Source organism: Tursiops truncatus, chromosome 8, assembly GCF_011762595.2.
Source record: "Tursiops truncatus isolate mTurTru1 chromosome 8, mTurTru1.mat.Y, whole genome shotgun sequence".
In the NCBI taxonomy this organism is placed as follows: Eukaryota; Metazoa; Chordata; class Mammalia; order Artiodactyla; family Delphinidae; genus Tursiops; species Tursiops truncatus.
The window spans coordinates 9,206,850-9,230,205 of NC_047041.1; the positions used below are offsets into that span (position 1 = coordinate 9,206,850).

The 23,356-nt window shown below is 55.6% G+C and overlaps 3 protein-coding genes across 4 annotated transcripts; 2 read left to right on the plus strand and 1 right to left on the minus strand.

Annotated features, from left to right (window-relative positions):
- The first annotated feature begins 631 nt into the window (after positions 1-631).
- Positions 632-8,902, plus strand: ESAM (endothelial cell adhesion molecule). The gene is made up of 7 exons (XM_033861864.2): positions 632-850; positions 4,269-4,465; positions 5,522-5,723; positions 5,892-6,047; positions 7,303-7,425; positions 7,710-7,836; positions 8,056-8,902. The coding sequence occupies exons 1-7, from the start codon at positions 781-783 to the stop codon at positions 8,369-8,371; spliced, it is 1,191 nt and encodes a 396-aa protein (XP_033717755.1). The 5' UTR covers positions 632-780; the 3' UTR covers positions 8,372-8,902.
- Positions 8,903-9,043: 141 nt separating this feature from the next.
- On the plus strand, positions 9,044-14,824 carry VSIG2 (V-set and immunoglobulin domain containing 2). Of its 2 annotated transcripts, XM_033861863.2 has the most exons (7): positions 9,044-10,076; positions 10,453-10,616; positions 11,201-11,408; positions 12,189-12,347; positions 13,319-13,438; positions 13,550-13,694; positions 14,637-14,824. In XM_033861863.2, the coding sequence occupies exons 1-7, from the start codon at positions 9,668-9,670 to the stop codon at positions 14,767-14,769; spliced, it is 1,338 nt and encodes a 445-aa protein (XP_033717754.1). In that variant the 5' UTR covers positions 9,044-9,667; the 3' UTR covers positions 14,770-14,824. The 2 variants fall into 2 exon arrangements, with proteins under 2 accessions (XP_033717754.1, XP_073664141.1); XM_073808040.1 differs by lacking the exon at positions 13,550-13,694.
- Positions 14,825-15,094: 270 nt separating this feature from the next.
- Positions 15,095-22,278, minus strand: NRGN (neurogranin). The gene is made up of 4 exons (XM_004321229.4): positions 22,124-22,278; positions 16,526-16,752; positions 16,288-16,305; positions 15,095-15,881 (listed from the first exon to the last, which is right to left on the minus strand). Exons 1-2 carry the CDS (start codon positions 22,136-22,138, stop codon positions 16,531-16,533), a joined length of 237 nt encoding a protein of 78 aa, XP_004321277.1. The 5' UTR covers positions 22,139-22,278; the 3' UTR covers positions 15,095-15,881; positions 16,288-16,305; positions 16,526-16,530.
- Between the last annotated feature and the right edge of the window lie 1,078 nt (positions 22,279-23,356).

Below are 23,356 nucleotides of genomic sequence, written 5' to 3' on the forward strand. Positions count from 1 at the left end.
CACGCGGCACGTGCAGGGGTGGGCGTGGCCGCCTCCCTTCCTGAGCCTCTCTCCCTGACCGCTCCCGCGGCCCAACCCGCCCCTGGCCCTGGGAAATTGGTAGTTTCGGGCAGCAGAACCGGGCCCGCGCGGCCGGCACTCTGGACCTTTCCTGCCGCCTCAAGCCCCACACTGCGGAGCCCCAGTGGCCCCGGGAAAACGCGGCTCCCCTCCTCCCCGCTTAGGCTGAGAACGCGTTACCCCCAAGCTCGGAGCCGGTTGGTCGGGCGGGAGCCCCGGCCGCTTAAGGTGTCGGGTACGGGTGGCCCCTAGACGTCGGATAATCCCCAAACCTCCCTTCCTTCCTGGCCCTCCTTCCTACCCCACTTAGCGGAGGGGGAAGGCTATGGCGTAGTCTGAGAGTTAGCGCTCTTGTCTTCTGCCCTTGCCCCCGGCCGGCTGTAAGGGCGCCACGACTCACCCGACCCCACCCTGCGTCCTGACTCGGTGGAGGCCGCGGGAGCCGGCCGTCGGAGCGCGAGGAGCGTCCCCCTGCGGCGGGTCACCCTCGAGCCCCGCCCGCGAGGACGGCGACCTCTCCGCCCCCTCGAATGCCCCGCCCCCAGTCCCCGTCGGTCCCCACCCCACCATCGGCACACGCACGCAGACTCTGGCCAGAGCCGCCCTTGGTGTCAGTGGCCCGGCTCCCGCCTCCGCTCCGGCTGTCGTGCGGCCCCAGCACCTGTCGCTTGGTGTGTCCCGGAGCCGGCGACCCTGACTCCGTCGGGGCCAGGGAAGGCCATGGTTTCCCTGCCCGGGTCCCCTGCGACCAGCTTGCTGCGGGTTTTGTTCCTGGGGCTGACTGCTCTCGGTGAGTGAAACCCTGGACCTGGAGGGGACATGAGATGGGAGAGATGGGGTGAATCCGACCCTGAGGGAGGTGCTTTTGGGCACTGATGAGGAACTGGGTGGGACAGGACTCCCGTCTCTGACTCTTTCCCTCCCCGCCCTTATACTTCCCCCCACGCAGGGCATCACTCGTGTCCCCGCTGCGTTGGGGAACAGCTCCCACTTTGGGTGCAGTGTGTTTGTGGTCGGGGAGAGGGTTAGGGCACTGCCTGGGGTGAGTTGTTGGAACCATTCCTCACCCCCACTCCCCACCTCCACCCAGCAGAGCCGGATGAGCTGAGCTGCTGGATGAGACACTGGCTAAAGAGCTTAAGGACTTAACTCCAGCCCCCCTCCCGACCCCCACCCCACCACAAACTGATGTGCAAGAGCCCCTGGGGAATTCCCTGGTTCCCGGGCTTGACACACGCACTTCACCTCAATTCCCCAGCCCAGATCCTCCCACTTGCCCCCTCCTCCTGCTTCCTGGCCTGGGAATCAAGGGAGGTGCCCCCAAAGCACGACCGTGAGGTCATTTGGGACACAGGAAATGGAGGAGGGCTTTGAATGCCTAGAGGAGCAGAATTGTGACCCCCCCTCAAGAGGTCCACCACCCCCATTGGCTCCTAGAGCCAAAAGGACAAAGGAAATAGAGAAGAGGGCCTTTGAGTCAGAGAGGAAGGGCCCCTCCTTGGAGCAAGTGCTTGAGGAGTGTTTGAAGGGCTCCAGGAGCGCCCAGGAGCTGGGGTGGCCCAGTGCAATATCTGGGAGCAAAGGACCCACAGGAACTAAGCTCATTATAAGCTGTTTCACATGCTGCTTCCCAGGCTTTCTTGCCATCTTTCTTCAAGGATCCCGAATGAGGGTGAAGGGTGGGTTTGTCCAGGTCAGCTTTAACTCCTCATTTCTCTCAGGTTGGAAGTCGCCAGGGCAAGTAAGACTTGGAAAGATGTAGAGTGAAATTCAACCACAGTGACGGGGCCCACCTAACTTTTACCCGTGTCTCCTTTAGCCCGGTCTGTGCTGCAAGGGTGTTGGGGCATGAAGTATTAGGGTCCCCAGACAAAGTGGGGCTCAAGACCAGACCACCAGCCCCTTGGTGAGGCTGCTCCAGGATCCCTTGACTTCTCAGGCCCTCTGTCCCAGCTTCAACATCAACACCTCTTTCCCTTCTGTATTCTACCCCCAACTTCCCCATCCCCCTTCCTGCTGGGGATCTCTGAAGAAAGGGAGAAAAATTCAAGTTAGCAGCTAGGGTGTCTCAGGCAGCTCTCCGGCAACCCGTCCTCTTTCTATCCTAACTCTGAGCCTCAGATTTCATACTGAAGACCCAGGCTTCAGCATCCCTACCTGGCCACCCCGGGGGGCCACTGAGGGTTAAATGGCCCTCGGGATGGTCAGCACTTTGGGTGGCACAGGCTCTATTGGGCTCTGCCCGACAGGGTTCTCTGCCGAGGCCCTTCTGCTCCCTTGCTCCTCGGTGGCTCAGCGATGCTGCCCCTGGGGCGTGAGAAGCCCGCGGGGGGAGTTTCTCAGAGAAAGAGGGAGACTAAAAATAGTAGCCCTGGGGAGCAGGCCCATTTTCCTTCTCCTGCGCTCTAGCCTGCCCCACGCTCTGGTCTGACGTGGGCCAGAAGGGTCCCTTTCCTGGGCGGCTCCCGTCTCCTTCACTCAGACCCAACCACCCCCTTTGCCTCTCCCTGTGGCTCCTGGGAGCAGAAAGGGCCGAAGAGTTGAGGGGCTTCTGCTCCAGCGGACGCCCCGGACCAGGGCAGCGAAGCCTGGGGCCCTCTCCAGCTCCTAGCTGGCCTTTGCCCAGACCCCAATGTGTCCGCATTACTATTGATTTACCACCCCTCTACCTTTGGCAAAGTGACCTCGTAAATGCAGGACCTGAGGGAGGTCGCGGGGGGCCCAGGGAGGAGGCGGCTCATCCCTCTCCCGGGACCATGGCTGCTTTCTGGCGGGAACTGTGTCTGGCCGCTGGGGGTGAGCGGCAGAAAGGCTGGGCCAGAGCCTGCACCACCCGTAGGCCTCTCCGCGTCCCAGCCGGCGGGCTGGTCCTGAGCGGGTGTCAGGCTCCTTGAGGCAGAGGTTGTTTTTGCCTGAGAGCCTCCGGTCCAGCGGCGCCCTTCTCATTGTCTTCTGGCTTATCACCGGGCACAAGTTTCCTGCTTGGCCCACAGGGACCTGCCAGGAAATGGGGAGGGGGGGGCTAAGAAGGCCAAGGAATCGGGCTGGGGGTTCTGTAAAGACACGCAGCCAGGAAGCCATGGGGGCGGTGTGCATCCTGGCCGGATCCACTCCTGGGCCCTTAGAGGCCTTCAGCTGGCCTCTAGCAGGGTGGAGAGCCGGACCCAGGCGCGGCCGCTGTCCGAGCGGTGGCCCCCTGATCACCACGTGGAGGTGGCATCTCAGACTCCAGGGCAGAGTGTTGAGGCCGAGGACTCAGGGCCTCAGTGAGAGCAGGGCTTAGGAACTAGGGCGGCCAACATCCTCAGGCCTGGCCACGGACAAGCCCAAGCTTATTCCCCCAAAGGGCTTTTGACTGGCTGCTCCGTTGCCTCTCCAGAGGGCAATAAGTGAGTGTTCCTGGGCGCCATGATGCAAGCTTTGATTCGACAGCCCCCTCCTTGAAACCAACACCCCAGGCCACCTCCTGAAGGTCAGTCACAGGCAGAGGCAAGCTCTGTACTTGATTGCTTTGTACTTGATTGTCAGGGGACCTTCATTCTCCTCTAGCTCTGCCAGGATTCCCTGCGACCCGCCCAGATCCCCTGGGCCCCAAAAGGGCCCTTGGGAACTTTCCTGGGGAAGCCCACGTGTGGGAACCTAGCGGGAGGCCGAGGAGCACGGGCAGTCACTGGGCCGGGTTAGGCGCTGGGCCACTCCAGATTCCCTGGCTCGGAGTAGTTCAGAAGGAGCCGCGGAGTTAATCGGTAACCGATTAACCGTCCCACCCCCCACCCCCCCGCACATCTGTTTGAGAACGCAGGAGATGGGAACGCTCTTGATCCCGACCGGCGCCTTTCCGCCCAGGAAAATTGGGGGAGCAAGTGGCCTACGTAGAGTGTAGATAAAAAGTATTAACTCTTCCCTTCCTCTTGGATGTCTTTCCCTTCTCGCTGGAAATCTCCCCTCCTCCTCTTGGTGCGCGGAAATCTGTGCCTCTGGGTACAAATAAATGCGTAGACACAGGTCCCTATCCCTGCTGCAAGCCAGCGGGCTGAGGTTGGGGAGAAGAAGCGCTGATGAAATTGACAATGGGATCCCAGGCCAGCGGGCCCTGGGCAGTCTTCGAGGCCTACGGTGGCGGGACCCCGCGAGGTTCGTCCTCTCCTGCCGCCGCGCTGAGCTGGGTCCTTGGGCTCCGCGCTCACCCTCCTCGCTCTCATCCCCAGCGCCCTCCTCGCGGGCCCAAGTGGAGCTGCACGTGCCCGCCGGCCTCACCAAGTTGCGGGCGGTAGAGGGAGAGGAAGTGGTGCTCCCGGCGTGGTACACCCTGCAAGGGGACCAAGCTTCGACCAAGCCCAAGCCTTGGGAGGTGCCCACCGTGATATGGTTCTTACTGGAAGGGAAGAATATGAATATGAGCCAGGTGAGGGAAATCGTCTCGGCCGGAGGCTCGCTACGCCGGAGGTGGGGCGGGGCCGGGGGCGGGGTGGGGAGCAGGGAAGAGCGGGCAACGGTGGGAGGGGTGGCCAGGGGATGGCTGACTCGAAGGAGTGTCAGGGAAAAGCAAGGTCCACCTCACCGGTTCAATTTTTGTTTTGATATTGGAGGCTTCCCCAAAGAATTCTCCTTTTCCCAGGTTTCCCTAGGACTCGAGCACACCAAACACTGACAAGTGGAGAAGCATTTTACTTTGCCGGGCAAGGGGGAAAGTGAGGATTGAGGGTATAGGAAACAGGAAGGGTTAGAGCATGTATCACACAACTTTTAAAAGTTGAGCATCTTCCTGCTTTCACATTATCTGTGCTTTGGACATTGTCACAGGCCGCTTCTCTTTCCAAATGATTATCTGTCCCGCGGCTCCCATATAACCTCCTTGAGAGGCAAGGGTACATGTCCTCCTACAATCTCTCACCTATCTTCCTTCCTGACATCAGACGAAGACTCAGAGGCAAATTTACCCAGAAGCCAAGGAAACGTCATTTTCAGAGCTGCTTATTTGCCGGACTCCTTGCAAGGTCCTAGAAAGTGTGTTCAGGAGGTCATTTGATAAGTAGGGGGTATGTATGAAAGAAACTTAGATTGCAGGGGTAGGGCATGGGCTTATACACTGGGGGGGGGGATCTTCAAGAAAAATTAAAAGGATATTTTTTCTCTTGGCTCTACCCCTGCAGTCTAAGTTTCTTTCATACATTACCCCCTATTTACATTATCCCTCAACCATTTTACCACTTTCTAAATACCCCAAGTGGGAGATGAAGAGACAGCGCCCAGGGGAACAGGACCTGTTCTGGTGCAGAGCACCCGGGTTGGTGAGACGGTAGCTAGAGAGACAGGGGTGAATGGAGAGCTGGTAGAGGTTAGAGGGGGTGGTGCAGGTGAGGGGCATTTGAAGACCCCCAGTTTGGGGGAGGGGGACTAGCTGAGCCCTGGGCACAGAGCAGACAAGTAATAATGGGGAGGTGTGACGCCCGCCCACCAGGTGTTGGCGCACATCAGTGGGGTCACATCAAGCAAACCTGGAGCATCCCTGGTCTACCCCATGCCCTCCCGGAATGTGTCACTGCGGCTGCAGGACCTCCAGGAGAAAGACTCCGGACCCTACCTCTGTTCCGTGAACTTGCAAGACAGTCAAGGCACTGTTAGAGGTCACAGCAGCAAGACTTTAGAACTCACTGTGCTGGGTAAGTGAGAGGCACCCGTGGGAGGTCGGGCAGGTCTCTTCCCCAAGCGACTGCGTGTGAAGGTTGGGGGAGGGGCAAACAGAGTGACGGGGGGTCCGTGTGTGGGAGCGGGGGAGGGGAGCCGCTGGCCCCCGGATGTGAGTTTTTAACCTGTCTCCCCTCCCCCAGTTCCTCCAGCTCCTCCATCCTGCCGCCTCCGGGGCGTGCCCCACGTGGGGACCAACGTGACCTTGAGCTGCCAGTCCCCAAGGAGTAAGCCCGCTGCCCAATACCAGTGGGTGCGGTCGCCCCCATCCTCCCAGGTCTTCTTTGCACCTGTTTTAGGTGAGGGAACTTCCGGAGACACTGAGAGTGCGGCTGGGGTAGAGGAAAGATGACGTACCAGAGGGGCCGGGGTGCCAGGGGAGGCAATGCTGAAAAGCACTGCCGGGGGTGGGGTGGGGGGGGGGCGGGGGAGGGGCTGGAGAAAGAGGCCCTGCCAGGTGTGGCACGTGCTGCAGACTTAGGTTACTCAAGAGGCGCTGGGGCTAGAAGATCTGCATTCACTAGGTGTGTGACTTTGTGACTCTGTTTCCTCATCTGTAAAATGGGGTATCAATAGCCCTGATTTGAACACACCAGCTATAAAAAACATTTGGGGGCAATTGGAACTTTTTTTTTTCAATTTGAGATAATCGATGGAACAATTTTAAAATGGAGTACTAGATGCTCTTGGAGAATTAGTCTTAATTTATCAGGTGTGGTAATGGTCTTGTGGTTATGTAGGATACTGTCCTTCCTTATTTTTGGAGTTTCATGCTGAAGTATTTACTTTAAAATGTCTCAGAAGAAAGAGAAATGAAAGAAGTATAGCAAAATGTTAGCAACTGTTGAATCTAGGTTGTGGGTATATGGATTTTTATTTCGTCCCTCTTTCTACTTTTCATTTGACCATTTTTATAATAAAAGTTTTAAAATTATTTTTACATAGAGCTTATCTCATAGGTTTGTTGTGAAACTTTTCTAAGTTAGTACATGTAAAGAACTTAAGTCTCTGGGGCAGAGTAAGCAGCCAATAAACTTTAACTGTTAAAATCATTAGATTACTTCATATATTCCTTTCAACACAATCAAGTAGGTCGTATTACCCCCATTTTACAGATGAAGAAATTGGGACCCAGAGATAGCAGGTCACTTTCTTAAAGTCAATTGACCAGTCTTCCCAAGGAGAAGACTGGTCAATTCTGGATCCTAGGTTTTCTAATTCCTCACTCAATGTCCTTTCTCTCTCACTCTCCGCCATTCAGAAATAAAAGTAAAAATTGGATTTTGGTTTTTCTGGGCATCACTTCCTCTTTAGCCTCCTTTCAGATATCACTTGGGGACACTGAGTGGTGGAAATGGAGAGGGGTATTGAGCCAGCAGTTAGGCAACTGGGAGCAGAACCCAGCACACTGGCTGTCACACCTCTCCCTTCCCTCAGGGAACGGATAGCCAGGGAGTCTGTCCCAGGGAGTCAAAGAGGACATTCCAGAGGAGGCGCAGGATGTTTTTTATGGGAAAGAGGATCCCTGGACTGACGGCTAAATTGTGTCCACAGATGCCATCCATGGGTCTTTAAACCTCAAAAACCTTTCTACTTCCATGTCTGGAGTGTATATCTGCAAGGCCCACAATGAGGTGGGCAGTGCCCAGTGCAATGTGACCCTGAAAGTGAGCACAGGTCAGTGAGGGGTAAGTGTGGTTAAGGAGAAGATTGGTCAATGGGGGGGTGGGGTGGGTTTGCAAGAGAGGGGAGGAGGCCTTTCATTATAACAGGACAAGGAGCTTGTCTTGGTCAAATGTTCATGCAGGTGCTTGGTCAGTGACCACTTTCTTCTTGACAGTCACCTTCTTCTTAACAAAGAGATAAAATGTGTATGGTGGTGGTAGGGCAGTGGGGCAGTGGGGTTGGAAAGGGCCAGGGAATAAGCTGAGAGCCCCCCTCTGACGGCAAGGTTTTTCCAGGGCCTGAGGCTACGGTGGTTGCTGGAGCTGTCGTGGGCACCGTGGTTGGATTGGGGCTCCTGGTTGGGCTGGTCTTGTTGTACCAACGCCGGGGCAAGGCCCTAGAGGAGCCGGCCAACGATATCAAGTAAGTGTCCCCGGTCTGTGCCAAGATGAGGGCTCTCCTTGGGAATTCAGGCAGCTCTCATCTAACGGATGAGGTTGGGCGGTGGCTGAACCATCCTTCCTGTGGGCAGATTTTAAGGAGAGTTGAAGAAGAGGGGAGGCGAGAGTAAGACAAAGCACGTGGGAACTCTCCCCCTTCCCCCTTCCGGCTTCTGACCTCTTATCCTTCTTTGATGACTAGGGAGGACGCCATCGCTCCCAGGACCCTGCCCTGGCCCAAGGGCTCAGACACAATCTCCAAGAATGGGACCCTCTCCTCTGTTACCTCGGCACGAGCCCTTCGGCCACCCCAAGGCCCTCCCAGGCCTGGTGCATTGAGCCCCACACCCAGCCTCTCCAGTCAGGTCCTGCCCTCACCAAGGCTTCCCAGAACAGATGGGGCCCGCCCTCAGCCAATATCCCCCAGCGCTGGGGGGGTCTCTTCCTCTGCTCTGAGCCGCATGGGTGCTGTCCCTGTGATGGTTCCCGCCCGGAGTCAGGCTGGGTCTCTGGTGTGATGGCCCAGCCACTCGCTGGCTGGGCGTCCGGCTTCTCCTTCCTACAGGGGTCACCCCTAGCACAGAGGCCTGAGCCTTGGGAGGGTGGCCGCCTTCCAGACCTCTGGTCCTCTGCCCCCACCTTTCTTTACTATGGGCAAACTGAGTCTCGGTTAAGACCCAGACTTCGAGGAGGTAGAAGAAGAGGACGTGGACCTAGGATTAGGAAGGCCTCCGCCCTGGGCTCTCTGTAAGACTGCAGTGGGATGCTGCTGAGATTGCTACCTCTGCCTCTCACCCTCATCCCCCAGGGCCTGGTAGGGACTGCCAGTCAACCAGTCCTCCAGGCCCCCTTGGTCTGTACCCCGTCCCACCTAACCTCATCCTTCACTCCCCCTCCAGCTCCCAGCGTTAATATAACCTGTCCTGCTGGTTTGGTTGGGTTTTGTTGGGGCAGGGGATAAGGAAGATATTTTTTATACTAACTTGAAATGCATGGTTTTGTTTTGATTTTGCAAACTTCAATAAAGATACATTGTGTTTGTGTGGAAAGTGAGAGTCAAATCACCTTTTCAAGCTTGGAATTCCCAGGAGAAGCTGAGTCTCAGGATGATGCAAAAAGGACCCTGCCCAGGCGGTGGACCCAGAAGGGCTTCTCCGCACAGCCTCCAGCTTGGCTTGCTGGCTCGGGATAGCTCTTCTAGAGTCTTTAAAAGGGTCGTTTGCTGTCAGGCAGTGGTGCAGAGGCACAAAGAGCTTGGGGCTGGGAGACCCTCACTCACTCTGAGCAGCAAGGGGATAAAATTGGTGACTCTCTGCGGGCGCTTGAGCGCTCACAGCTCAGGTGTGCGTGCGCTTATCTCCTGTTTCCTCCTCAAGAGCAGAGGAGAAGAACCTGGCTTCTGCTCCTCTCCCAGACCACTGAATCCTTACCTGTCTTTTTGCCCGTCCAGCAGTGACCCCCCTCATACTGGGGGGGAGCCAGGCACAGGATGTGGTGGCGGTGTGTCCACCCCAGTCCTGCCACACCTTTTCCTACCAAGGGTAGGGGCTCCTCCAGACCTCAGTTTCTCTGCCCGTGAAATGGGGCGGCTCTGGGAGGGGGGAGGGCTTGTAGTTTCCACGGAGACTCCTGCCTCAGCAAGTGGTGATAAAGGTGCCAAAGAAGGGATCTCAGAGGAGTAACTGGAAGAGGGGCTGAGGGGCTCAGAAGGAGCAAGACTCTGAAGAGGGTGGTAGGGCCCTGGCCTGGGGCTCGAGCTCACAGTGTGAGACCCCAAAGTGGTGACGTCATTTGCCAGCTCCCAGGTTATCAGAATGCCTCCCTCTTCCTCCTGCGTCACTCTTTCCCTACAGAGCACCAGTTCTGATCTCTCTCCTGTCCTGAAGTACCCACCCCAGGCCCAGCCCTTTCCCCAGAGCCTGACTGCTTCAGAAATTGGGGGGAGGGGGACAAAAGAAGGAAGTAGGGCTAGAATGATTCCCGTACTGGGGCCTGGAGGAGGGAGGAGCACTTCCTTACCTGAGGGCCAGGCCTCTCCCCTTGTTTGCTCTGAGATAGCCAGTCTCGCTGGGGCCCGGCACCAGGAGGCTGCCGTGTGGGCACTCGCTACCTTCTCCCAGAGCCAGACACCCAGACGGACCAAGAGCCGGCAGGACGCGGCCATGGCCTGGCTCCAGGGGCCCTTCCTCTGCGGAGCCCTGCTGGGCTGGGTCTGCTTGAGTGGTAAGGAGGGGGCCAGCGAACGGCGGTGGGAGGGGGCGGGGCCAGAGCCCGGGAGAAGACGTCGAAGGCCGCTGGGAGGGTGGAGGACAGAGGAGGCCGCTGGGCCAGCAGACAAGTTGGGCCTCTCGGGAGGGTGTAACCACCACCCGACTTTTGTTTTCCTTTCCCCGACAAGCACACCCTCAGACCGGGCCCAGTCTTGGCCCTTTCAGGTCCTTCCACCCGAAGAGCCGGTGGTGTGTGGGTTCCTCCCTCCTGGAAACCTCAGGCTTCAGGAAGGGAGGGATGGAGCGGAGGGAGTTGAGCCCCAGGGGAAGAAGGGCACCCCGGCCGCGTCACCTGAGCGCTTCTCCCGCCGGCCTTTCGGCCACTGCAGCCCCCGGGCTGGCCGTGGAGGTGAAGGTGCCCACCGAGCCCCTGAGCGCGCCGGTGGGCAAGACCGCCGAGCTGACGTGCAGCTACAGCACGTCGGTGGGAGACAACTTCGCCCTGGAGTGGAGCTTCGTGCAGCCTGGGAGGCCCGTCTCCTCGTCCCAACCCGTGAGCTGAGGGCACCCGCGCGGAATGGGGGGGCCCTCCTGCCTTTGGCGGGCTTGGCCAAGAGAGGCAGGAACAGGGGACCCACCCAGCGATGAGGGCGAGGGGGTCGGAGAGGGCGCATTTGTGGATCAGTATGCTTGGATGAAAAAGATCTTTCTAGATCTTCTTAGGAACGCAGTCTCCGTGAGGCTATATCACACATACAGCCCTGTGTATCCAGCCGCCTCCCCGAGTTCCTCCATGCAACCCCTGTACGTTAGTGCCGCTCCAGTGTCAGTTCATAAACCCACCAAGGCTAAGCGGTTGTGATTAAAAGCAGGATAAAAATGCTGCCCCCTCCGGGAATATTTGCTTCCCCTCCCCCCAGATTGAGAGCATGCTTAGCGGAAAGCAATGACTCTAGTTCATTCAGCACCTGGGAAGGGATGGTATTTGGCGACAGATAGACCTCCCTGGTTCTGGCTGCAGAGTATCAGCTTCCCTGGCGGCCATAGGGAGGGGCTTCTAATACCCGCGTTGAAGAAAGACTACAGAGTTGACGCCAGGTGGCAAAAAGCACATATGTGTCTTCTGCTTCTCCCCAGATCCTGTACTTCACCAACGGCCAGCTGTATCCAACTGGTTCTAAGGCAGAGAGGGCCAGCCTGCTTCAGAACCCCCCCACAGGAGGAGTGGCCACCCTGAAACTGACTGATGTCCACCCCTCGGACACTGGAACCTACCTCTGTCACGTTAACAACCCGCCCGATTTCTACAGCAATGGGTTGGGGTTAATCAACCTCACTGTGCTGGGTGAGGCAGGCTGGGGACCCACCAGCCACCCACATAACCCGAAAGATTGCACTGGCCCTGCTCAATCCTCCCCTATCCTGATTTCCAGCCCAAGGGCACAACTGCACTGGGGACCCCGAAGGAAAATGCCTCCTTCCCAAAGTCCTCCAATCCTACCCCTGCTCCACCCTCCACAAAGAACGCCTCCTCCCTCAGTTGCTCCCACAGATAGGGATCTGAGTCATGCCCCCAACAGCTCCATCTTTGGGGGAACCTCCCATTTGTAGCTAGATTTCTGTCCCTCTCTAGGTCAGTAGCAGAGAGGGGGAGTGCCCATCAAAGGAAAAAGGGCCCCTGTCACTAAGCACTAACTTTGTGTTCAGATCACCCATCTCACCCCAAACTAGAGCCTGCTTGGAGATGAGCAAACAGAAGAAACTATTAAAGGGGCTGGAGATGTTTAGATGGAAGAGAGAAGACTTAGGAGGTGGTGTATGACAGCAGCATTCAAATATCTGAAGGGCTGTCCTGGGGAGGAGAGTTTTTTTCATTTCTCTTTGTGGGCCCAGAGGGCAGGTATTGAGACCAACTGGGATATTACTAACACAGATTTTGGTTCAACATGAAGAAGAATTTTCTTAACAATCAGAATTTCCAATAGTGGAAATCATTTCCCTGGGATGCAGTGGTACGTGAATAGAGGTGGACCGCTACGTGGTAGGAGGTATTGAAGCAGGAAACCTAGCACTTCATGGGGGTGGGCTTAGAAGATGGCTAAGGTACTTCCTGTGATTTTTGCAGTGCCTCCCAATAGCCCCTCGTGCAGTCAGAGTGGTCAAACCTCCGTGGGGGGCTCTACTGCATTGAGATGCAGCTCTTCCGAGGGAGCCCCCAGGCCAGTGTACAACTGGATCCGCCTTGGATCTTCTCCTACACCACCTCCCGGCAGCATGGTACAAGGTAAGGGCCCACACCACCTTCTTCAAGGAAGAAGGGACTCAGAACCTGGGCAAATCTGACCTCTAAACTCCACACGCCCACAGTACGAGTTCCAAGCTTGCAGGTATGAGACACGCTGCTATACCTTTCCCCTGCTTCTTCCCTGGCTTCTGTTATTGTTCCCTCCTGTCTTCCTGTACAGTCTGTGGCTGCGTGGTCCCCAGAGCATTACTCAAGCTAAATGTACTTCTGATATCCTGGAAGAGAGTGGAAGGCAGGGGCATTCTATGATTCCCACTTGCCTATTTTGGGGGTCGGGATTCCTTTTAGATTTCTTGAGGGTCATGAATCATTTCCAAACTTCCTAGAGAGGAAGCCGAGGAAGAGTAGCATGGACTGGCTTGAATCATTTAGCCAGTTTCTTCAAGGAACCATGTGACTGTCTAAGAGCCTTGGCTTCCCAGCCTCCTCATGCTGGCTCCAGTGCCCTGGTTCTCCTCCCAGCCCCAGCAAGTCCCTTTATCAATCCAGAGAGGCCCCCAGATCACCTCCCAATGTGTGCTCTTCCTTCTAAAGGGAAGGTAAGAAGCAGCTTAGAAGAGCATTTGGGTCAGCTGAGAGCCACCCAGAGGGCACAGTTTCCAGCAATCAAGCCCTTTTCCCCCAACCAAGAACCTGACATCAGCCAGTAGACACCCCACCCCGATTCCACTGTGGTTTCTGAACCCTTCATGTGTGTGCTGTCTCCCCCTTCCCTGAAAAGGCCGCTGTGTAGTGTGGGAAGAGCACAGAAGTTGCAGTGGTTTTGACACTTCCTCTCTGGGTCGCCTTGGACAATTACTTTCCTTCTCTGAGCCAGTTTCCCCACTAATAGAATGAGGTTAGTCCCTTCCTGACAGGATTATTGTAAGATGAAATGAAATATGCTTTTGTCATAGTATAGCTCACTGTGAGTTGAATGAATGATGGAACACTTCCTCTTTACCCTCTAGATGAGGTGTCCGGCCGGCTCATTCTCACCAATCTCTCCCTGGCTTCCTCGGGCACCTACCGCTGTGTGGCCACCAACCAGATGGGCAGCGCATCCTGTGAGCTGACCCTCTCTGTGACTGGTAGGGGATGCTGGGCAAAGGCTGGGCTGGCAGGCCTGGGTTGGGGGTCTGCATGAAGCTATCTGAGGCACCAAGGAAGGTCTGCAGCTCTGAGGATCCTGTGTCTCCTAGAGCCTTCCAAAGGCCGAGTGGCCGGGGCTGTGATCGGGGTGCTGCTGGGCGTGCTCTTCCTGTCAGTTGCTGTGTTCTGCCTGATACGGTTCCAGAAAGACAGGAGGAAGAAGCCCAAGGAGACATACGGGGGTAGTGACCTACGGTGAGCAGGAGGGCTGAGGGCCGGTGCCGAGTGGGAAGAAAGGGCTTGGGTTAAGAGTTGGTGACTTCAGGGCTTCCCTGGTGGCGCAGTGGTTGAGAGTCCACCCGCCGATGCAGGGGACGCGGGTTCGTGCCCCAGTCCGGGAAGATCCCACGTGCCGCGGAGCGGCTGGGCCCGTGAGCCATGGCCGCTGAGCCTGCGTGTCCGAAGCCTGTGCTCCGCAACGGGAGAGGCCACAGCAGTGAGAGGCCCGCGTATCGCAAAAAACAAAACAAAACAAAAAAGAGTTGGTGATTTCAGCCCTCAAACTCTGACACCTTTGTGGGGGGGCGGTCAGGGCACGGGGTGCTGCTCAGCCCTGGGCTTCTGTGGTAGGAGTGGCAGTACAGCCCGTGTAGTTGAGCGTGTGAGCGAAGTGTGCGGGGTGGAGGGCTTGGTTCATGAGCTGCCCTCACCTCCTCACACTTAGAAGAATTTTTACTTTTCACTATTTAAGGCCTTTTATACACATCGACAGGATGTGGAGGCCAGTTGTCTGTCCTGAGCACTCAGCTGAGTTTAGTCCTTGTGTGGGGGTTAGTAAGGAAAGGAGGGGCAAAAGCCGCCTGTCATCAACTTCAGCTGTCAGTCATGGGGTCCAGAATAGGGATCAGAGCAATATTTCTCCAAGTGTGGTCCTCAGATTACTCGAACAGAAGTCACCGGGAGCTTGTTAAACATGCAGATTCAAGCCACTTCCTATTCCTCCTGAAGCAGAATCTGTGTGTGTGTGTGTGTGTGTGTGTGTGTGTGTGTTGGGGTGATGGGGCCTGAAATCTTCATTTCACCAAAGTTCCACCATGATTCCTATGCAGAGTGAAAATTAGAAGTCCCTGGGTTAGAGGATGATGGTGCTCTGAGGGAGGCTTCCAGCCTTCACTAAGAATTGCCTATGTTTATCAGGGAGGATGCCACCGCACCTGGGATTTCTGAGCAAACTTCTGTGAGGGCCGATTCTAACAGTGGGCTCCTGGAGAGGCCCTCGTCTGCCAGCACTGTGACGACCACCAAGTCTAAGCTCCCTATGCTTGTCTGATTTCTCTCCCGATCCCTGAGGGGGGAATATCAAGAAGTAAAGCCTTTGGGTACCATATTGTCTCCTTCTTTCTGCCGGTATAGCAAATTCCTCTAGGCGGCCCAGAGGGTGTTACCGGTAAGGGAAGGAGCGGGCTTGAAGTCCCAGAAGGGATGCTGTAGGCGGGAAGTCTGGTTGGTTCCGAAGGTACGTTCTAACCTAGGTTCCTCTCCTCCCTTCCCCCTCTCCACCTCCACTTTTTGGTTCGGTCAAAGGAGATTGTTCAAAATTTCGAACGGTGGCCTTGTGCACCCAAACTCCCTCCCCCCCGGCACCCTCTGAACACTTGGACATTCCTCTTTATTGTTCACATTCCAACCCAGCACGGTCACATGCACACACGGAGATAAAAACCCTCCCGGCCACAGCCCCAGGAGCCCGTGGGGGCGGGGCCAGCAGGAGCAGGGGCGGGGCCGCGGAAGACTCCTCCTACCGAGCCTCCCCCACACTCGGCCTTTGCAGAAACAAGCAGAGAGCTGGAGAGGCGGCTCTCGGGGTGCGCTGGGGAGAGGGGAGGGCAGATTACAGGCAGGTGTGGGGTTGGGGTGTGAAATGGGGACTTCCGATCACAGCAAGGGGTATCCGACACCATAAAAACCCTCCTCCCCTATCCAAAGTTCTGGGACTAAGCTGGGACGTGAACAGCGCAGAGAGGCACGGCGCCCCCTTTAGCTGCGCAGAGATCGAAAGGACTTTTTTTTGGAGTGTTTTTGGGCAACGGTTAGGGCGCCCTCCGCAGAGCGCGAAGGGAAGCGCACCGAGGCTGCGGAGGCAGAGCAGCATGCTGGGTGCGGGGAGAGGTGGGCGAGAAGCTAAAGAAGGAAGATTTGGGAGCGCGGAGATTGGGGTTAGGGTCGAAGGGAGGGCAAATGGGGACCATACTAGACTGGAGAACTAACTAAAAGGGCACGGCCTTGGTGAGTCCTCGACGGAGTCTGCCTCGGTGAGGGAGTCTCTGAGGACGCAGAGAGGGCTCCTGAAGCTGGCAGGTTGGTGGGAAGGAGAGGATCACAAACACGGCAGGGAAGTCTCGTCACTGCGAAGGGGACGTGGCATCCATCTCTCTTCGGGAACTGAGGAGAGAGAAGGTCTGAGCACCTGCCCTCTCCCAGTACTTCCTCTCCCCTCTCCTTCCTGAACCAGGAACCAGGGCGGGGAGCACCAGGGTGCCCCGGTCACCCGGAACTGCCCACCCGGAGTCACTGAGCTGAAATGAGCCCGCGGCCGGTACGTGTGAGACGCTGGGTGTTTATGGCCCCCGGCCGGGCTGGTCAAACGCGGGTGACTGGGTATCTGTGTCGGTCCAGGTGCGTCCCCGTCGCAGTCTCAGGCGTCTCCAAGTGTCAGAAAGCCTGCAGGCGCAGGTGCATTTTCCCTGGCTGGGAGGAGGTGAGGGCGGGCGGAGGGAAGGGCTGGGGATTTGGTCCTTTCCTCCCACTCAGGGGTCCCACCCCGCTGCTTCGGAGTCGTATTCATTACCTTCGAAAATGCTCAGTTCTTTGGTCCGGGGCGGGGCAGCAGGCCGGGTGGAGAGAGAGAAACAGGTGAGCGCTCCAACCCGCGGCGTCCTCAGCCTCCTCCCACCCCCCGCACGTCTCAGATTTCTAGGTCCCCATCCTTCCACACCCCTCTCCACCCCCCAGCCGCCCTTAGTCTTCCTTGCTCCTTCGGAGGAGGGGGTCCGGGGTCGGGAAGGAGAGCCTGTGGCCCGCCTCACCTGGCCTAGTCTCCGCTGGGGCCGCCGCCCGCGCCTCCCCGGGCGCCCCCAGCTCCGCCAGGACCCCCGGGGCCCGGGCCCTTCCGGCCGCGCTCTCCGCTCTTTATCTTCTTCCGCGCCATGTGGCCCCGGAAACTCGCCTGGATTTTGGCAGCGGCCGCGTTGGCACCCGGATCGTCCAGCGGGATGTCTAGAATGTCGTCGTCCGGCTTGGAGCAGGCGCTCTCCTGGGGGGTGGGGGGGGCGTCCTTGTGGGGTGACCGGGCCGAGGCCCCCCGAGGGTGGGGTAGGAGGAGAGTGTTGGGGGATTGAGACGAGGGCGACGCGGGAGTGGAAAGTGCAGAGAAGGGCTAAGGCAGGGCGTGTGTGTGTGTGTGTGTGCGCGCGCGCGTGTGTGCGTGTGTGTGTGTGTGTGTGTGTGCGTGTGTGTGTGTCTTCTGGGCAGCGGCAGGCAAAAAGGAAGGTTCAGGGTCAGGTGGACACAGTTGTGTTCCCAACTCAGGAAAGAGAAGTGCACGGTAGATGGGATACAAGACAGCCGGGTAGCCCTGAGTGAGCGAAGGCCCCTTGCCAGCAGCCGAGTTAGGGGAGCTGCCCAGCTGACCGGAGGGTGGGTTTGGAGGAGCACAGTAAACCACAGCAGGGACTCCTGGATGTGGCTGCCTTTCCCCCGTCCTCACAGGGTGCCTCCAGCTCAGAAGGGTCCCTTCTGAGTCCAGGATTCCCTGGGAGAGGGTTCAGAAGAATCAGCAGGCCAGTCCCTTCCCTAAGTAGAATCACACCAGAGCTCAAAGCTGGAGTTAGGGTGAGGATGGGGCTTACCCCTCAGCGACGCAGCCTCCCTCCACCCAGGGCTAGAGGCCAGAGACTGTTTTCCCATTGCCTCTCCATTTTGCACTGCTCCTCAGGATGTACTCAAACAGAAGAGAGGAGATGGTCTGGAAGAAGCTACAGAGAAAAGGCCTCACTCCAAAAAAGGACAAAAGGAAAAGAGCAGGAGCAAGAAGCCCTTTCCATGATGTGCTCAAGAGAAAGAAAAGAATTATGACAATAGCTACCATTTAAGCCCTGCCCTGGTTCCCTGCACAGCATCACGGAGTTTTACAGATGTTATTTTATTTAGTCTTGGCAACAACTCTATGACGTACCTTTTATTGTTATCCCAGTTTACCCCTGATAAAACTGATTAGAGTGTGGAAACCATACCTGAGGTCATACAGGTATTTATCAGTGGACCAAAGAGTCAATCCTTTGTATGTCAGAGTCCAGAGTATATTTTTAACCCCTACGCTGCAGGTAAGCAAAGGCATTCAAGAAAAGGAACCAAGCTCCACCACTTGCTAACTGAGTGGTCTTGGGCAATTTTTCTAAGCTTTTCCTAACTCATTTCCTTCATCTGCAATCAGATAATAATATCTACCTCTGGGCTGTGGGGAAGAATAAACAATGTGATATGCAGAAAGCTTCTGGCATGATCTAGTTGGTCGATTAATGGTAGCTATTATGATTCCTTTAAATGATAGTGAGTTGATGTGAAAGAGCTGTTTTTGTAGGCTAAAGTGGTCATATAAAAACAATTTCATAGGGATCAACCTAAAAATAATGAGACCCACCCACAGGCTCCAGGTTTCCGTTTCCCCAGCAGCCTGCCCTAGCTGAGAATAGAAAGGGTTAGGGAATTGATGGGACTGATTTCAGAGTCGAGGCTCTGGAACGGAGAGGGCCTCAGCGCCCCTGCCCCCAGCCTGCCTCTCGCTTAGCGTTACTCACAGTGATGACGTGGGGTAGGAAGCAGAAGGGTACTGTGGAGTTAGAAGGGCATTTCTTCTTTGAACTGACCCTCTGGCTTCTAGGAATTTGCTTTTTTTTTTTCGCCTGGGGACTTCCACTGCTTTCCCTGTACTTTGCTTCTCCGCAGAGGTCTCACGCAGTAGTAGTAATTCAGTTCTATTCCTTTCCCCTCGCTCTATCGCCCATCCGGTTCACAGAATTGGGATGGGTGTGCGTGGGGCCTCAGTGATCACTGCCCCAGCCCGGTCCTGTCCTAGGAGGCACAGATTTACATCCCAGATGCCCTAAGCCCAGGTTTACAAATGGCTTCCTCTCATATGGTTCCCAAGGCTGTCTTCATTTCCTGGGCTTCAGAGTTCCTCCGTTTGTGCTCAAGATGTCCACAATTGATTCAGCTTCGGTTAAGAGGAGTTATCAAGGGCCGGTGTGGTTGTGGCGGGGTCTGACACACTCTTTTTGTCTTTTCTGGGTCTAGTGCTCGCCCCTCGACATCTTATCCCCCACTTAGAAACAGAAACAACCCTTTTTGGATCCTTGATTCTCAGAGCTCAAGCCTTTCTTGGGATGTCTCAGGGAATAGGGAGGCTTCTTCTCAAAAGAGGACGATGATCAAGAAAACATTCCTGAGCCCCTCTCCTGGGCCAGCAGCTGTAGAGGTTGAGCGGAGGAAGGGGTGCCTTCCCCCAAACATGCTAAGGCCCACCTGCGGTCACCACCCACCCCAGCTGGATCCAGAGCAACAGACAGAGCCACCCTCAGCACGCTGCTCCTCCCCGGAATCAGCCCCCTCTCCCTCCAGCTGAATTCTCAGGGCAGAGCTGGAGGGACGGAAATAGAGGGACAGTAAAAGGAATCCGGGAAGGGTCATGGTGCCTGGGTTGGTGCCTTCCAAAGCCAAGATCTGATGGTGTATGCCTGAGAGCTCTGCATGAACTGGGGGGTTTGTAGGAGGGGGAGGGGGAGGGGGACAAAGGTGGGCAAAACACGAGCCATGGTTTCTGGTCCCAAATGGTCCCATCACTTCACCTCTGAGGGTCTCAATATCTTCAGCCACAACTAGAACTTGGCCTAGATGAATAGAGTCTCCTTCAGCTCCCAAATCCTAAAAGCTTTAAGAACGATCCCTGCCTACTGCTTGTTATATGCTGGGCCCTGTGTTAAGCGCTTTGCACACATTACCTCATTTAATTCCCATTTTACAGGTAAAGACACATCCTCAGAGACATTTTGTAACTTACCCAAGGTCACAGAGCTGACAAATAGTGATGGGATTCAGAAACCTGTGCTGTTAACCACTACCTCAGGGCAGGTAATTATTTCTATGAGTTCAGCTGGACCAAGTCAACTAGACCAAGCAAAAAATGGGTCCAAAAAAATGTTTCTTTGCCTTTTTATATTAAGTGACTTCAGGAAAGTCAGATATAAAGTCAGACTATGTAAATGGCAACTGATACATCTGAATCAACAGCTCTTGCTCTTATAAAAAAAAAGCGGATCTGTTTTCTTCTTCTCATTTCTGTTTGCGCCTCCTTACAAAGGAGAAAGAAGAAAATAAAGCAGGACACCAGGCTGGATGGTCAGCAAGGACAGCCCCAGAATGGAAGGTGAAGAGGGACCGGTCCCCACCCCCCAGATGTGCTCTGCTCTCTATGCATGTCCCCGCTGCTTCCCAGCGCTGAGCCCAGCCCTCCACAGAATGGGGTTGGGTAGGAAGATGCTCAGTGCCAGCCCTGCCCCTATGCTCTGCCCCGTTACCTCTTCTTGGCCACCACGCCACCCCTCCCCGCCCCCGCCACAGCCTGACAATGGTGTTGTCTCTTGCTCAGTTCTTTAGCCCTGCAGACCCAGGACAGGGCCTGAAAGGGGAAGGCTCCTGTGTAGAGAATGTGCTGGAGGAGGTGACCCAGGGTGCTGGGCCACTGGGATAATTGTGCATTTGCCTCTTCTGTGCTGTTTGGGTGCGCAGCTTCTCCTTTTTTTAGGGGACACTTATTCCAACCACGTCTACCAATCCCTCAGTATGGCCTTGTGGGCACCCAGGAGCATGGTCCAGGGCAGACCAGAGCCTACAGGCAGGGACACGACATCCTACTCTAATTAGTCCTGCAGGTACCAGGGGAGACAATTTACATTCCTTCCCTGGCTTCTTGGAGTCTTTGCTCTCTCACCTCCTTCCACTGACCATTCTTCCTACCTTCCCTTCCCCATCATTCTTACCATCTTGGCAGTATTTCCTCTCCCTTACATGTGTATCCAGATCCCACCATCCATTTATTTTCTCTGTTTTGTAAAATACTGCTGGGGGTGAGGAGCCCAGGAACCTCCATTAAGAGCCCATTCCTCCTTTCACAACCAAAAACTGCTTCCTGGGGAATAACAAACAGAGGAGAAAGCCTGGAAGAAAATATGTTATTAGAGCTTTCTCCAGGGGGTGGGATTGTAGATGATTGATGTGTTTCTTTTTTATACTTTTCTTTAGTTTTTAAATTTTTTTGTTATGACCATATTACCTTTATAATGAGGAAATATAGTAAATGTTTATAGGAGAGGTTAAATTACAGCTATTGGAATCAGACAAGGCTAGTGTCCCACCTCCACACTTAGAAGCAGTGCCTCCTTGGGCAAATCATTTAATCTTTCTAAACATCAGTTTGCACATCTGTAATATGGGGAAAATATCTACTTCACAGGGTTGTTGTGATGATTAAACATAAAATGTTAGGTACATGGTAAGCATTCACAAATTGACAACTATTATTTGTATTAATAAGAGTTAAACATCATAACAACAACCACAACCACTTGTCCCTAAGTTCTTTCTGCCTCTTGGCACCCAGACATAGGGAAGTCTCACCTCTTCTAAACTGGTCTATTCTTTCCTTCCAAACCTCACTTTTTTCCCTTTTCTAAGCAGGCAAAGTGATAACCTCTTGTATCATTAGCTGGGTTGACCAAACGGCTGAGAATACAAGACTTTGGAGTAGGACTTTCTCCATATGTAGGGGCTAAAAAAAAATAAAATATCAAATAAGTGAACAAATAAATTGTATACATGCATGATCACTGCACTCCTCGACTGTGCCAGCAGCCTGGTCCTGTACCAGGCGCTTTCATACCAGAGTACTTTAACAGCAACCCGCTTTGGCATTAGGTCTCCGTGTGGGCGCTGACAAATTGCAGACACTTCCTTCCCTCGCCAGCAGGGCTCTCTCGCGGTCACTTCACCCAGCCCCCTCCAGGGCTAGAAGGCATTGGAGGTCTGGCCAGTCCCCCCCCAGAACCACACGGACTAGGCTCTTTGCAACCCATCATCGCTACTAAGCTAATCAATAATAATTGACTATCTCACCGGCGCTGTACAGGGCGCGAGGGTCACGAGAGTCAACCTGTCAGCCCACCGACGGCGGTGGCAGTGGGATGGGGAATGGGGTGGGGGACGAAAGCCAGGGGAAAGGAGTCGCGGTAGCTTCGCTAGGAGACGGTTTCCAGCGTCACTCTGGGGGAAGTTCCTCTTCTCGTCTAACCTGCAGCTTCCCTGTTGCAGAGCCTTGCCGAGCTCCCAGACCAACCTAGACTGCCTGGCGGATGCGCGCCCAGACGCCCCCACGAGTTGGGGGACATTCTTCCTAGGGCTTTCAAGTCAGGCGGGCGCCTTCCACCACCCACCACCCACGTCTCAGTAGGCACCCTTACTGCTGCTAGGTCTTCTGCACCCACTTCCATCCCTCACTCGCCCTCCAGGGGCTTCTCGGGTGCCCCTTCCCCCAGGCCAAGCTGAGTGCCCGTCCCCCAGACCCTCTAACTTACGGTGCAGCAGTCCATGCTGGTGTTGGGGGCCCTTGTCTGGGACGGAGGCTGGCGCAGGGTGTCGGTGCGGTGCCGGGTGGGGACTCGGGCAGTGGGGAGGCAGCCGACCGGGGCCAAACCAGCCGCTCAGCTCTCGGGTCCTCTCTCCCGCGCTCGGCCCTGCGGGAGAAAGTAACCTGAGCCCTGCGGTCGAGAAGCCAATCAGGAGAAGCCTTCGGCAGGGTGGGCGGGGAGATTGGAGGGGGACCACGCCCCCTCCCGGCTCCCTCCGGCTCGCTCCCTCTCCTGCCCCAACCCCTCTGCCTACACACTTCCATCCATTCCTCCTACACACCCCATCCTCCCAAACTCACCGCCCCTGCTGCCGAGGCGGCAGACTGCCAGGCAGATGTATGCTGGCGCAGGCAGAAGGAGGACCCCGACATCCCGGGCACGAATACGCTCGCATCTGTGCACAGCATCCCTCCCACCCACATAGAGAAAAGCATGCACCCCTCACCCACCTCCCCACACTTCCACAACCTAGCTAGAGTCCCAAATATGGCTCCCTCCACCTTCCCTCCCCCTCAGTCCTCAAAGAAATGCCCCCTAAGACGTGCGGTTTAAAGGTATCGTCATCACTCTGCTGTGGAATGGAGAAGGTGGGCACACATAAACACAAAAGCTCACGCCTGTGCCCCACATGCCCATATATGATACTCCCCAGGCTCACTAAAACGTGCATTTCTTCAACATTCAGACACTACAGACACAGCCTGCAGAAATAACTACACAGACCTGGTACACACACTGAGCAGATACATGCAGATTCCCCGTTATGTGCACACACACGCACACATATCCACAGGCAATCACACTACCTGAACTGTCTGCATTACGTATCTATCCATCCATCCATCTAAATGCCCTGCACTAAACAGACAAAATCATACATGCACAACACCCCTTGTATGTATTTATATATGGATGTGGGCACTCTTCCTTCCCACTCACTGAACCACACTCTCCCTCACCTCTTAATCTACTGTTTCTGAATACGACAAAAGCTGACCACTCTCACCCTTGCTCCTGGGAGGAAAACAATACTCTCAACCCAGTGTAGGGAAATATCAGAAGTCATCAGTTCTTTAGGTCCACGATGGAGGAAGGATGTGGGCCTTGTCAGAGGCCTGGGAAGGGGAGATAGGGGAGGAGGCTCGTGGAGGAGCAGCCTGCCACTTTCGTGGTCGCCAG